The sequence below is a fragment of the Neoarius graeffei genome, chromosome 6 (assembly GCF_027579695.1).
Source record: "Neoarius graeffei isolate fNeoGra1 chromosome 6, fNeoGra1.pri, whole genome shotgun sequence".
Taxonomy (NCBI): domain Eukaryota; kingdom Metazoa; phylum Chordata; class Actinopteri; order Siluriformes; family Ariidae; genus Neoarius; species Neoarius graeffei.
The window spans coordinates 87,801,660-87,817,529 of record NC_083574.1 but is presented as its reverse complement, the minus strand read 5'-3'; the positions used below and the strand labels follow the sequence as shown (position 1 = coordinate 87,817,529).

The following is a 15,870-nucleotide window of genomic DNA, read 5'->3' as shown; positions in this document are numbered from 1 at the left end:
TCAAAATGTCTCACTTTCGACATTTGATACGTTGTCTATGTTCTATTGTGAATACAATATCAGTTTTTGAGATTTGTAAATTATTGCATTCCGTTTTTATTTACAATTTGTACTTTGTCCCAACTTTTTTGGAATTGGGGTTGTAACATTACAATTATAAAAGTGCCATCACTGGTGACTCCTTCCTTAAACATTAAATAAATGACTTGTCACAGAAAACCATATCAACAGTTATACTTTTAAAAGTTGTTGCCATATAAATCCTTAAGATTTAAGGTGTTACTATGGAAGCGATAACGTTTCAGAATGAGTGCATTACCACGGTCAGAGCGGCTGCTTCGAAAAGTCTGACCATGGTATATTTAATTATTCCATGAAATTGAGTCGTATATGAGCGGATAGCCACGTATAAGCCATGTATGATGAGATTGAGTCGTATAACTGTTTTATTCTATCCACATTCACTGGATTTTAACAAACAGAGCATTTTTATTTTTTGCAAATTCGATCAATAAAAACTTTATACAAAACATCCAGAAAATCATTTCCACTTAGAATGTAAACAAAACTGGGTTTTGTTTTCGAGTAGAGTTTTTATTTCATCCTCGGTTGGTTCAGCAACATGTGCCGCCATTTTGTTTTTCTCTACTCACGATATAGGAGCTGATATCCTAGTCGTAGAGTAGCCAATCAGAGCACGCGATTGCTCATATCCAGTGAATGTGGATAGAATAATTCTGTATATCGTACTACAGGTTTTTTATTTATTTATTATTTTTTTTAACATCGCTCGGGACAGAGTCCACCAGGGGGCGAGGTATTGTTTTTGGTGGGGTTCCTTTATTAGCAACATTACGGGAAAACGGCTGGACCAATCTTCATGAAACTTTCAGGATAGGTGGGTGTTGGTCTCAAATAGAACCTCCAGCATTTTGAGGGTCATCTGGTCAAGGTCACCAAAAAGGTCAAAATTGTTTTTGGGACACCATTTGCACCAATGTCCCAAATCACTCCCTACTCACTACATAGTGGACTATATCGTCAGGTCACCATTTTGTAGTGCTGTCCGAATGTATAGTGAGCATTATTACACCCTACATAGTGCACACAAAGTATCCCACAATGCATCACGAAAAATAGTGCCACAGCAAAGAAGAAAAAAAAAGGCCGTGGCAAAGAAGAAGTTTTATCATTTAATCAAGGAGCTCACTATATAGTCCTTTATAGTAATTCCCTGTATAGTGAGTAGGGTGTAGTGAACAAGTGAGTGATTTAGGACACAGCGTTTGTAACCAATCAGCGCTTATCCTGATCAAGTTTGATTACCCGTTCTATTTCTTGAAAAACTTCGTAACCAATCAGAACCAGAAATGAAATAAGAGAAACCTCATTATAACTTATTAGTATCGGAAGATAATCAACAGATAAAAAGATAAACGAAATTCACCTCGTGGTTCATCAAGGTTACCGATTCAATATCAAGTTAAGTTTATTTGTATAGCGCTTTTAACAATAAACATTGTTGCAAAGCAGCTTTACAGAATTTGAACGAGTTAAAACATGAGCTAATTTTATCCCTAACCTATCCCCAATGAGCACGCCTGTGGCGACGGTGGCAAGGAAAAACTCCCTCAGACGACATGAGGAAGAAACCTTGAGAGGAACCAGACTCAAAAGGGAACCCATCCTCATCCGGGCAACAACAGACAACATGACTATAACATTAATAGTCCTAACAAAGTCAGCTTCGTTGATGCTATAAACCCCCACCGACGGAAACCCGAGTGCAAAACTGTTCACGACAACTGCAGTCCCAAAGTCAGCAAGTCAGTCAACTGCAGTCCCCAGCCACAAAGCACCACTGCAAGAGTCCAGAGCGTCCTCCAAGCACGACCCCCAACTGTCCACTTGGGGCTGCCCTCCACAAGTAAGTGGTGTTTATTTTAAGAAAATTTACCTTATCACAGCTTTTGTTTGGAAAGGTCAAATAAGAAGTTTTGCAAGGTTTCAGCTTTTTGGCAGATATTTAGAGTCCTTACACTACACTTATGAAACAACATGTTCTCATTAGTATTAGTGACCTTGAAAGAACAGAGACCACACTTGTGAGATTGAATCAGATGTTATAACACTAAAATAAGTGCTACCGTACCAGGCAAGGTTTGCTTTGCCTGGCAACACTTGTAACCTGGCCCAGGACGGAGTCCACCAGGGGGTGATGTATTGTTTTTGGTGGGGTTTCTGTCTTTCTTCCTTTGTTTTTTTTTTGTTAAATGATATTACGGGAAAACGGCTGGACCAACCTTCATGAAACTTTCAGGATAGATGGGCATTGGTCTCAAATAGAACCTCCAATATTTTAGGGGTCATCCGGTCAAGGTTTTTGTGGCTACTGCTTCATATAGAGGCGGTAGCCACCACGTCATCATGCTGCAAGAGCGTAAGAATCACACAGTACGGTGTGTTCTGATTGGCTGAGAGCAGCAGAGAATCAGAATCATGTTTATTGGCCAAGTATGTTCATACACAAGATCAACATCAAGGTCAAGGTCACCAAAAAGGTCAAAATTGTTTTTTCGTGATCTCTTCCTTCATATTCAACATAAGTGCTACCGGGAGAGGTTTGTTTTGCCTCACAACACTGGCTTTATTTATGTTGTATTTATATGGCTCAATTAACTGTTTTTGCACTCGTCCAGGACCTCTGAGCTGCGTAACCTGCTTGTCGAGCCACTATAGTTAATGGAAATGAAAGAATGGGGAAGAAAAAAAAAAAAAAGAAGAGAACAACAACAGATGATTTCTTCATGGTACAAATTACACAAACAAGGTTTGTGGTACCGTAAGAAGTTTCCAAATACTGTAATTTTCACCGCATGGTTAAGCATGTTACCGTGACTACAGTGTTAAGGAATATTTCACTGGGAAATAAAAACATTTTTTTTCGCGGTCCGGTTTCCATCAAATCCTGCGCTCTGATTGGCTGGTGAGCGGGTCCATATCCTACGATACGGACCCCAGTTATGGACCTCTGGCGACTCGCTCGTTCACAACAACAAACAGTAGCATTTTTTGTCAACATTTATCTTTTTTTTTAATATAAGATTTATTTATAAGATTATCAAAAATCTTATCAATTTTTGCCAGCATTTCTCAGGAGAATAGCATTAATTTTACAGCATGGATAGCGATAATGACAGTGTTCACAGCGAAAGTGAGTTTTACTACCCTGAGGAAGAAGAAATAAAAAGAAAACATTTCATGAGAAAGCTAAAAACCTGTAACTGCTGCTAACGCCGAGCAAAAACATGGCTGAATCCTGAATAACTCAATTTTGTATAAATAGGGGACTACATAGGCGGCAAAATGTAGTTTTTTTCCTGCCATGGAAGTGCACTTGTATACCGAGGAGGAAGCAATTTGCATTACAGCCGTGAATGAGGATTCAAAATGGCGGCTCGTCTTGGTTTTCCCTTTCGGGCGCTCTTGTTTTCTGTTAGAATTTGGTAAAGAAAAAAATAAATATATTATTTACCAGCTTAAGGTCGGTCCGTATGGTGAAATACCGTGACCTTGGTCTTGAATACTGACCCAGGCCCAGAGGGCCTGGGTCAATACTTTCAAGACCTCGGTCACGGTATTTCAAGATACGGACCTCCCAGCTGGTAAATAACATATGTACATAACACTGTATCTGTTATTACGTTAATGGTATTCAGCAGACGCTATTATCCAGAATGACATACAACATACCCAGAACAGCCTGTGGAGCAATTAGGGGTTACATGTCTTGCTCAAGGGCACTTCAGCCATTCTTGCTGGTCCAGGGAATTAAACTAGCAACCTTTTGGTCCCAAAGCTGCTTCTCTAACCATTGGGTCATGGATTTCCCAGTAATATTTTTATCCCCCGCCACGAAGTGTGCAAGGGGATATTGGAATGGAGTCCATCCTTCTGTTTCAATCTGGACAAGTCTTCTCAGAAACTACATAAGCTACATCAATGAAACTTTGTGTGCTCATATTACTGGTCATGATTTAAGTTGAGTTCAAAAATCATTTACCAGAAATTATTCTTTTCAGAGTTACGGCCCTTGATTTTCGTTATCGGACTTTGTACAAGCGGACTCAATCTGGACAAGTTTTCTCAGAAGCTCCATCAATGAGACTTTGCGTGCTCATACGACTGAAAAAAGCTGGGTAGCATTTTATGAAGGTGTCGTAGCACTTACACCATCATAAGTCAGTATTAATGCGATGGGTTTATAAGGGTGTAAGTGTTAAGAGGTCTTCATAAAGTCCTCGTGGCGGGGGATAGTGATGACCATGCTTTCTTGTTACTATCGTCTGACTGTCATTATTATTTTGATATCATTCAATCCTCATTGTTGCTCGAATAAAAATCATAACTGTAGAAACGTTCATTCTGCAAAAACACAACATGCCACACTGTTTACCATGCAGATCTGAGAAACTCGGGGGATCCAGAGCGGCATGTCCAGGTCCTGGCTCAGGGTCTGCTCTCTGTAGAAGGAGTACACTTTTCCAAGTAGCCCCTTGCCTTGGTTTGCCAAGATTCGGACATATCTTTGCTCTGAAATCAGATACAAACAAATCCTCAAGCTTTAGTTATCTTAAAGGTTAATTTTAGCCAAAATGCTACAATAGCTACTCTATATAATGCTAAATTCACTTATTGGAATCCTATATCCATTATCATTTTAATATTCAAATGACTTCCCTCCACCCCCAACATAGAGGCCCATGTTCCCAGAAGTTGAGTCAGTTTCTCATTTCCTGCTTGTTGTCCACATCCTGGTTTGCTCACCATATAAGGACATGGTTTCATGTTACTAATTGCGAAGTCTTGCCAATAATTCAAGGTGTAAGAGTTGTAAGCTGTGTTTTCCCCGATTGCTATTTCTGATTTGGACACACTGTGTTTGATGAGTCTTTTAGATTTCCCTTGTGTTTCAATTGTCATCAATACTCTATTTGACCCACTACAATATTTCAATAAACTCTGTGCATGCATGGACCCTAACCCCTTTGCTAAACCTGGTTCTGGTTACAAATCTTTCAAAAAGATGCATGTCTCTCTCACCATTTTGTTTCGATGTTGGCCAGGTGTCTTTGCCATTGATCCATCTGTACAGGCCACTGGGAATAGTCTGGCCGTTCCGACTGGAGACTGTGTAATATAGCGAATCATCTGGGATACACACAACAAACGGTGCGTGATATGCGTTCAGAATTGCAACATGCTGCGATATTTAACATTGACAATATTATTAATTGATGGAACCTTTATTAAATAAGTGAAAAATCTTGAAAATTGCTTAAATTGTAATATGGGCAAACATGAGGCAACATCTCTAGGTGGCGTTTGTGTTCCTTTTGCACAAGATGTTTTTTATTTACACAGAAAAAAACCCCACACTGGACTGAATATTGTTCAAGAAATGCTTTTTGAGCCAACTAATAAATCAGATTTGTCAAGTCAAGTTTATTTGTATAGCACTTATAACAATAAACATTGTCGCAAAGCAGCTTTACAGAATTTGAATGAGCAAGCCTGTGGAGACGGTGGCAAGGAAAAACTCCCTCAGACGATATGAGGAAGAAACCTCGAGAAGAACCAGACTCAAAAGGGAACCCATCCTCATTTGGGCAACAACAGACAACATGACTATAACATGAACAGTCCTAACATAAAGTCAGCTTCGTTGATGCGATAAACCCCCCACCGACGCAAACCCGAGCATAAAACCGTTCACGACAACCGCAGTCCCAAAGTCAGCAAGTCAACTGCAGTCCTAAAGTCATTTGCTCACTAACAAGGCTAATTTCTTTCACCAGCACTTTCCTCAAATCACTCACTTCTTCCAGCTTGTCCCACTTATGTATGCGAGGTCGCTACAGTGTGGACCCTATTGATCCACGTCATTAAATGGAGCATAGTTTTACTAACGGATGCCCTTCTTGCTGCAAACCTTCCATTTCTGGGCTTGAGGAAACGACCATTCATACCTATGGACAATTTAGAGCAGCCAGTTAACCTGCATGTCTTTGGACTGTGGGGGAAACTGGAGCACCCGGAGGAAACCCACACAGACACGGACAGAACCTGCAAACTCCACACAGAAAGGCCCCCGACAGCCACTGGACTCGAACCCAGAACCTTCTTGCTATGAGGCGACAGTGCTAACCATTGCACCACCATACCACCCCTTACCAGCACTTTCCTGTTTATTTTTCCTCACTTGTCCTCCAATTTGTGATCAGACTGGTTGGGGGAAGTCCTTAACCTCACTGTTTCTGAACTTTTCACACTGCTTCGTTGTGACAAACAAATCAGCCACAACACTTTTTAAAAGCGGCCATATCCCAACAGACTTGCAGTGTGTCTAGTTGGTTAATTAAAAACAAACAAATGGCAATGAAGGGCCCGAGCACCTCTGGTATATCAAATCTGGCATGACTCCAACAAACTGCCTAGGAGGAGAACGTCAAAATGTAACACGTTTCAAAAAAACACAAAACCAAAAATAACACTTCCTGTTGAGTATGGCTAATACAATGTACCTTACAATTTTGTTCGTCTTGGGGTACCCTACACACCTATCAAATTTGACATGGATAGGTGAAACTATATACCGGGCAAAAGTCTCAATGACGTGGGGGCGCTATGGAGTTCCCCAGACACATCCAGGGCCAAGCCTTTATCGCCAAGTAGCAATGACCAGGTCTGATGTGTGTACCAATGTTCCTGAGTTTTTGCCCATGGGAACCACCTCAAAAATGGTCAAGTCTTGAAGAAAAAGAACAACAACAATAATACTAAGAAAAATCCTTAGAAAAACAATCGGGCCTTGCACCCCAGTGCAGCTACACACCTCTGGTGATCAGGCCCCCCCCCCAAAAAAAACAACAACAACAACGTTAAAGCAGCCCAAGGACATCCATCCATCCATCTTGTCTTTTGGACAAATATGAAGAACTGTTGCAAATACCTTTCTTGGAGAGAATGAACCCATAGCATGCTTCCAGCACAACTGTTACTTCAATATTTCAATAATTACATCACAACCAAACTCGTGAGAATAATCTGTGATGAAAGGTCAGGTTAGGCAACAGTGTTGTGAAACTTCAAAGACTAAATCAGTCAAAACCCTCATTTAGTCTCATCTTTGAATTTGTTTTTCTTGTTTATTCCCACACAAATGCAAATACAACATCTGGCCTGTGGGTTAAACATTAGTGCTAATGATGCTCAGAGAACATGCACACCACTTTCAACTTTTTTCACAATCTCTTACAAAACATTGGTCATTGTATCAGCGTCGCCATCTTTACTGCGATTTCTGGTTCAGTTCTCGTCTCTCTAATCTCTTTCCTCAGTACTTCCTTTACCAACAGCTCAATTTACCAATAAAAATAAACTTGACTTTACCTCTAAAATTCTTTAGAAAGTACATATTAGCTTCCACGAATTGTTTACTAGCTAATCAAATAGGAAGTTAAGTGCCCTTGTGTGCCATTAACTGAGTACCTGTGTGAACTGGACACGCTTTACAGTTCCCACAGCTCATGTTTGGATACACAGGTGTACCATATACTGAAACTAGTGCAGTATATAAAGTGAGCTCTGAAATTATTGGCACACTAGGTAAACAATGTGGTTTATTAGCTTATTTTGATAAATATGAAAGAAAAATCTCTCCACGTGGACATGGCGTTAGATCAGGGGACTAGGATACCAAAGGTGCCAATAACTTTGAAGCTGACTGTTTGGTATTCAATACAGTATGTTACAGAAGATTGATCTGGGAGTAAATGCAGGTTTGAATGATGATTTCTTACCGACATGCAAAGCCTCCTCATTGATTTGTGTTGGATATTCCAGTGTGAAGCAGTTCACAAGAACAAAGTCAGAGGTCTAGCATGAGAAAAAAAAAAAAGGATTTTAGATGGACATGTTCTTCACAATCCAATATGTTTGCCTTCATTCAAAATGCACTTTACAGATAATAAAGTCCTGACAAGTGTAAGGACCAGAATACTAGTGCATAATCATGTACACACCGATGTAGTGTTGTAGGACTGGAGACCGGTCTTGGTCTCAAGACCACTTGTTGAAGGTCTTGGTCTCGACCACATTTTTACTCGGTCTTGTCTCAGTCTCAGACAGAGATTCGGGATTTTATTTCAAGCCCGGTTAAGACTACAACTGGGGATTTCACTAAATTTCCGATGCATTGTCTGATTTACTTGTTCACATGGTTATTGTGATTGGATGTAAAACTTCCTGCTTCAAATGCGACCAATAACGTGACTCATTGGTAATTTTAAAAGTTTCTTCCTGTTAAAGGCCATCAGCCCTCCCCTACCCCTTGACACACACTGGTCCGGTTCTGGTCTTGACTCGGTCTTGCCCTGCCTTGGTCTTGACTTGAGCTCAACCCCTCAAAGTCTTGGTCTCGATACACTTTGGTCTTGGTCAAGACTTGGTCTCGGTTTAGCTGGGCTTCACTTCAACACTACCCTGATGTTTGAAGAGCATTTGAAGCAAAAACCATAACCATGTCACAGCACTTTGTACCGTATACACTCTGGTGGATACAGTGTCTTGCAAAAGTATCCATCCCCCTTGGTGTTTGTCCTGTTTTGTCGCATTACAAGCTGGGATTAAAATGGATTTTTGGAGGGTTAGCACTATTTGATTTACACAACATGCCTACCACTTTAAAGGTGCACATTTTTGTTTTATTGTGACACACAACAATTAATGAAAAAAAAAAAAAAACAGAAATCTGGAGTGTGCATAGGTATTCACCCCCTTTTGCATGAAACCCCTAAATAAGAGCTGGTCCAACCAATTCACTTCATAAGTCACATAATTAGTTGATTAAGATCCATCTGTGTGCAATCAAAGTGTCACATGATGTCTGTATAAAATCAACCTGTTCTGGAAGGACCCTGACTCTGCAACACTACTAAACAAGCAACATGAAAACCAAGGAGCCTCCAAACAGGTCAGAGACAAAGTTGTGGAGAAGTATAGATCAGGGTTGGGTTATAAAAATATCCCAAACTTTGAATATCCCAGGGAGCACCATTAAATCCATTATAGCAAAATGGAAAGAATATGGCACCACTACAAACCTGACAAGAGAAGGCCGCCCACCAAAACTCACAGACCGGACAAGGAGGATATTAATCAGAGATGCAACAAAGACACCAAAGATAACGTTGAAGAAGTGGCAAAGATCCACAGCGGAGATGGGAGGATCTGTCCATAGGACCACTTTAAGCCATACACTCCACAGAGTGGGCGGGGCTTTATGGAAGAGCGGCCAGAAGAAAACCCATTGGTAAGAAAACACATTTGGAGTCTGCCCAACAGCATGTGGCAGACTCCCCAGACACATGGATTTTCTGGTTAAATGAGACTAAAATGGATCTTTTTGGTCATCATGGGAAACGCCATGTGTGGCACAAACCCAACACCCTGAGAACACCATTCCTACAGTGAAGCATGGTGGTGGTATCATCATGCTGTGGGGATATTTTTCATCTGCAGGGACAGGAAAGCTGGTCAGGACTGAAGGAAAGATGGATGGCACTAAATACAAGGCAATTCTGGAGGGAAACCTGTTTGAGTCTGGGACGAAGGTTCACGTTCCAGCAGGACAATGACCCAAAACATACTGCTAAAGCTACACTGGAGTGGTTTAAAGGGAAACATTTAAATATATTGGAATGGTCTAATCAAAACTCAGACCTCAATCCAATTGAGAATCTGTGGCATGACTTGAAGATTGCTGTACACCAGCACAACCCATCTAACTTGAAGGAGTTAGAGCAGTTTTGCCTTGAGGAATGGGCAAAATTCCCAGTGGCTAGATGTGCTAAGCTAATAGAGACATACCCCAAGAGACCTGCAGTTGGAATTGCAGCAAAAGGTGGCTCTACAAAGTATTGACTTTGGAGGGGGAATACCTATGTACATTCCAGATTTCTGTTTTTTTTTTTTCATGTTAATTATTGTCTGTGTCACAATAAAGCAACAATTTTCAACTTTAAAAAGTGGTAGGCATGTTGTGTAAATCAAATGGTGCTAACCCTCCAAAAATCCATTTAATTCCAGCTTGTAATGCGACAAAACAGGACAAACATGAAGGGGGATGAATACTTTTGCAAGACACTGTACACTCTGGTCTTGGTGGTCTACACTGGTTTTGGTGGACAACACTACACTGATGTTCGAAAAGAATTTGAAGCAAAAAGCGTAACCATACCACATCACAGCACTTTGTTTTCTCTCTGGTTCCACACATGAACAGATGATTTCCATTCCTTCCTTCTGTCAGCAGAGAGATTTTGTAACTACAGCCCTGAAAAAAAAAAAAAAAATTTCAACAACTGACAAAAATACATTTTTTGGTCTCTTTTGTTTCTCCCAAGCATGAAAAGTAAAGAATGTATAGTTGAGATCAGAAGCAGACGCCTTTCATTTTCACAGAGGAACAGAGTTCGGCCAGAGTTTATAAAATGATCAAACTCCTTTATCTCTCACGAAAAGCATAAATATTTATTTCTTGTCCGTGCCTGATGGCAAGAGGTTGCAACTTGCTCTCAGAGTAGCCTGGTACACCGCACACTGAGGAATGCTTATTAGGAAACAGAGGAGCTTTTTTTTTTTTAAATTTGTTTTAAAAAAAATTTAATTAAAAAAAAAAAAAAAAAGTGCTCAACGGTTTAGCCAAAGCAGAGCAGAACCACTCGGGACACCAAACTGTACGTACTATATTTACACACACAAAAAGACCATAAATCATATTTACAACAAATGCGCAAATTCCCAGATGGTTTTAAGACCATTCAGGTCTTTATATAATAAGCATCCAGCTATTGTTCATTAGAACATTACACCGCGGTGTTATTGAACAGAGCTCCAGCTGCAAGACAAACTGCAGATTTACTGTAACAACATTGACCTCACTCAAATATATATATCATTTTTATCATTTCTACAACCACAAACGGATGAGAAATCTGGTTCTTATTTAATAAAACCACAAAAAAAAAAACAAAACCAAACCATCTAATCGTTGACAAGGGGGCGTTTTCTGCAATATATTTATTTAACTCTTATGGAACAAGTCTCCAGTTGCAGAACTTAATAACAGTAAGTTCACTGACGAGCTGGTTTTTTAAAAAAAAAAAATCATATTAACTTCACGAGGTCGAAAAAAAAAAAAAAAAACAAAAAAAAAAACCAGGCTGTTTATAGCAGAACGACTGTTTATAGGTTTTAAAATAAAGTGACAACAGAAACTAATTCCAGAGGCGGTCCACATTGTTAAATGTAACTATAAATGGATAAAAGTGCAATCTGATGTTCATTAATCAAATGGAAACACTAATCAGCAAATTGTTGTGGTATAAAAGGAAAACACTTTCACTGTTATTGGAAAATAATCCTCTTTGCCATGGTGAGAGTAACTGAGCTTTGCATCAGGAAATAACTATTATTCTATCCACATTCACTGGATATCAGCAATCATGCGCTCTGATTGGCTACTCTATTACTAGGATATCAGCTCATATACCATGAGTAGAGACAAAACAAAAAATGGTGGAGCGTGTTGCTGAACCAACCGAGGACGAAATGGAAACTCTACTCGAAAATAAAACCCCAAAAATGCAAGAAAAAAAATGGAATAAAAGTATATGATGAACATAAAAGCGTATCTTTTTTTTCAAGAATTATCACATTTTTTCCCACAAATTGCTCCTGTCATTTCACCGGTTTGTTTACATTCTAAGCGGAAATGATTGTCAGACGCTTTGTATAAAGCTTTTATTTATCGAATTTGCCAAAAATAAAAATCCAGTGAATACAGATCGAATAAAACAGTTATTCCACTCAATCTCGTCGTACATGGATTATAGCACCATCAGCTCATGTACGACTCGATTTCGTGGAATAACTGTTAAATGTATAATTATAAAAATGATTTGTATAATTAGTTTATACAGTATTACAGTACTGTGCACAAGTCTTAGGCACCCGATTTTTTTCCTAGAAATTTTGCGATAGATTTTCATCTTATCAAGTCAAAACATTACAAAAATATTTTAGAGTCCAAACATTCGTTCATTTTCCAGCACAAAATTAAATGTTACAGGAAAAAAAAGTGAATGCTACCGGAAAACTTTTGGCGCAAAATTAAGCAAGTGTGACAGTGTCCAAAAGAATTGTGGCTGGTTCTGCAAGATCTCATCTCATTATCTCTAGCCGCTTTATCCTGTTCTACAGGGTCGCAGGCAAGCTGGAGCCTACCGGTATCCCAGCTGACTATGGGCGAAAGGCGGGGTACACCCTGGACAAGTCGCCAGGTGGTTCTGTAAGATGCTCAGTGAAACCTACAGCTCATTTCCGCATAAAACCGCACTCACTGGACCTCAGACTTTTTTTTTTTTTAAAGCAAAGGGTCGTCTGACACCAAACATCGACTTTGTTTCATTTATTATGGCTTACTGCTTATCGTATTTTTTAATGTTGAAACATTTAATTTCAGTATTTTTAAGCCATTTTTGTTCGACAGCATTTCTTTACATGTGCCTAAGGCTTTCATAGAACTGTATATTCCAGAAAAGAAAAATATAGCCAACTGATTTACAACCCCGATTCCAAAAAAGTTGGGACAAAGTACAAATTGTAAATAAAAACAGAATGCGATGAAGTGGAAGTTTCAAAATTCCATATTTTATTCAGAATAAAACATAGATGACGTATCAAATGTTTAAACTGAGAAAATGTATCATTTAAAGAGAAAAATTAGGTGATTTTAAATTTCATGACAACAACACATCTCAAAAAAGTTGGGACAAGGCCATGTTTCCCACTGTGAGACATCCCCTTTTCTCTTTACAACAGTCTGTAAACGTCTGGGGACTGAGGAGACAAGTTGCTCAAGTTTAGGGATAGGAATGTTAACCCATTCTTGTCTAATGTAGGATTCTAGATGCTCAACTGTCTTAGGTCTTTTTTTCTGTCGCATCTTCCGTTTTATGATGCGCCAAATGTTTTCTATGGGTGAAAGATCTGGACTGCAGGCTGGCCAGTTCAGTACCTGGACCCTTCTTCTACACAGCCATGATGCTGTAATTGATGCAGTATGTGGTTTGGCATTGTCATGTTGGAAAATGCAAGGTCTTCCCTAAAAGAGACGTCGTCTGGATGGGAGCATATGTTGCTCTAGAACATGGATATACCTTTCAGCATTGATGGTGTCTTTCCAGATGTGTAAGCTGCCCATGCCACACGCACTAATGCAACCCCATACCATCAGAGATGCAGGCTTCTGAACTGAGCGCTGATAACAACTTGGGTCGTCCTTCTCCTCTTTAGTCCGAATGACACGGCGTCCCTGATTTCCATAAAGAACTTCAAATTTTGATTCGTCTGACCACAGAACAGTTTTCCACTTTGCCACAGTCCATTTTAAATGAGCCTTGGCTCAGAGAAGACATCTGCGCTTCTGGATCGTGTTTAGATACGGCTTCTTCTTTGAACTATAGAGTTTTAGCTGGCAACGGCGGATGGCACGGTGAATTGTGTTCACAGATAATGTTCTCTGGAAATATTCCTGAGCCCATTTTGTGATTTCCAATACAGAAGCATGCCTGTGTGTGATGCAGTGCCGTCTAAGGGCCTGAAGATCACGGGCACCCAGTATGGTTTTCCGGCCTTGACCCTTACGCACAGAGATTCTTCCAGATTCTCTGAATCTTTTGATGATATTATGCACTGTAGATGATATGTTCAAACTCTTTGCAATTTTACACTGTCGAACTCCTTTCTGATATTGCTCCACTATTTGTCGGCGCAGAATTAGGGGGATTGGTGATCCTCTTCCCATCTTTACTTCTGAGAGCCGCTGCCACTCCAAGATGCTCTTTTTATACCCAGTCATGTTAATGACCTATTGCCAATTGACCTAATGAGTTGCAATTTGGTCCTCCAGCTGTTCCTTTTTTGTACCTTTAACTTTTCCAGACTCTTATTGCCCCGTCCCAACTTTTTTGAAATGTGTTGCTGTCATGAAATTTCAAATGAGCCAATATTTGGCATGAAATTTCAAAATGTCTCACTTTTGACATTTGATATGTTGTCTATGTTCTATTGTGAATACAATATCAGTTTTTGAGATTTGTAAATTATTGCATTCTGTTTTTATTTACAATTTGTACTTTGTCCCAACTTTTTTGGAATCGGGGTTGTAAAAAAAAAAAAAAAAAAACCAATGAGCTATTTGGGTGTGTTTGGAACGGAAACAAAACTAAACCGTGACCAATTTACATGCTTTACTGCATAAATGGTGCATTTCACAAACATAAAATCATCATCATCATCATCATATAGTCTGCGTGAAACTTACATTCGAGCTGTCCGGGCACTCCTGTTTAAATATCGGCACAGATATCTGTCCAGAAAGCAAAACACTTTATTTAATATCTTTGGTAAATCAAGTTTTAGTAATACATCTTCTACTATGAGAGTTGAGAGTCATCAGTGTTTTTTTTTTTCTCAGGGTGGTTGCTACTGGTTTCCTGTGCTGGTGCGATTACGATCCAAATATCTCAACACAAACAAAAAACACAGTAACTAGAGTAAGTTAAAATAAATGCAAAAAGAGTTTCTGGATTTTTCCTCAAGGTCAGGAGGAAATCTGTCCTTTGTTCCAAATCCTGGTTGAGCTCAGATTGTAGAACTAGTTTAATGCAGGTATAATTTATTTATATTAATATACGGTGTGATCGTATGTGTTACACGGTCTCAGGTGACTTGTGGAAAGAGACGCTAAGGATTCGGTTTACCTGCTTCAGGGCTGGATGGCTTCCTGGATTTATCATGAACAGGCCCTGACGACCTCCGGCATAGATGCTTCCACTGTGGGGAACATGGATCAGCTTCAGGTCATCAATCTTACGTCCAGCTGGTGTATTAAATCTGAGAAATTCTGTATCTGAGAGACAGAGAGAAAGTAATTCATGCAACTGTATATACAGTACCAGTCAAAAGTTTGGACATACCTAATTCAATGGTTTTTCTTTATTTCTATTGATTAAAAGTCACTTCATGTCTTAAAGTAATGATGGATGTCGTTTCTCTTTACTTAGTTGATCAGTTTGAGACATAATACTGTATGGATTACTATAGTTGTGGATGAAATAGGGATATTTACTGTATTGTTATTATATACCATTTGATCTCAAACACATTAAAAAGGCAATAAACTTGTCCACTAATTAAAGCTAGACCACCTTTCAGATTTTTCAAGTGTAGGCCATAAAAGAATTTTCCCCAACACACAATTCATTTTGTTTAGTGGACCGAAAGCTACTGAATTCGAATCACAGACTTCCAAATTTATGTTTAAAAAAAAAAAATTCATGAATTTATTTACATGTGGCTCTAAATTCTCCGCTATGTTTTCCTGCTTCACCATGACCCAATACAAGATACTAAATCATGCATCACATGGTGGGCTTTCCCTGTTCGCACAAGGCATTGTCGAACACAAATTTGAAACAGGAGAGAAAAATGAAGGATGTGAATGAAACGTGAAAGACTGACTACAGTAATGGAAAGAAAGCAAGAAGAAATACATGTTATTTACCAGCTGGGAGGTCCGTATCTTTAAATATCGTGACCGAGGTCTTGAAAGTACTGAGCGAGGCCCTCTGGGCCGAGGTCAGTATTCAAGGCCGAGGTCACGGTATTTCACCATACGGACCGACCTTAAGCTGGTAAATAATATATTTATTTTTTCTTTACCAAATTCTAACAGAAAACGAG

The 15,870-nt window shown here is 39.4% G+C and overlaps 1 protein-coding gene across 1 annotated transcript in view; it reads right to left on the bottom strand.

Moving 5' to 3' along the window:
* Positions 1–15,870, bottom strand: part of LOC132888339 (semaphorin-7A) — a 108,135-nt gene that overhangs the window by 48,662 nt on the left and 43,603 nt on the right. Inside the window, exons 3-8 of the mRNA XM_060924395.1 lie at positions 14,889–15,037; positions 14,450–14,494; positions 10,301–10,396; positions 7,863–7,938; positions 5,104–5,211; positions 4,457–4,593 (exon numbers count right to left, since the gene is read on the bottom strand). Coding sequence (XP_060780378.1) covers positions 4,457–4,593; positions 5,104–5,211; positions 7,863–7,938; positions 10,301–10,396; positions 14,450–14,494; positions 14,889–15,037 — 611 coding nt within the window. The remainder of the gene's footprint in view (positions 1–4,456; positions 4,594–5,103; positions 5,212–7,862; positions 7,939–10,300; positions 10,397–14,449; positions 14,495–14,888; positions 15,038–15,870) is intronic.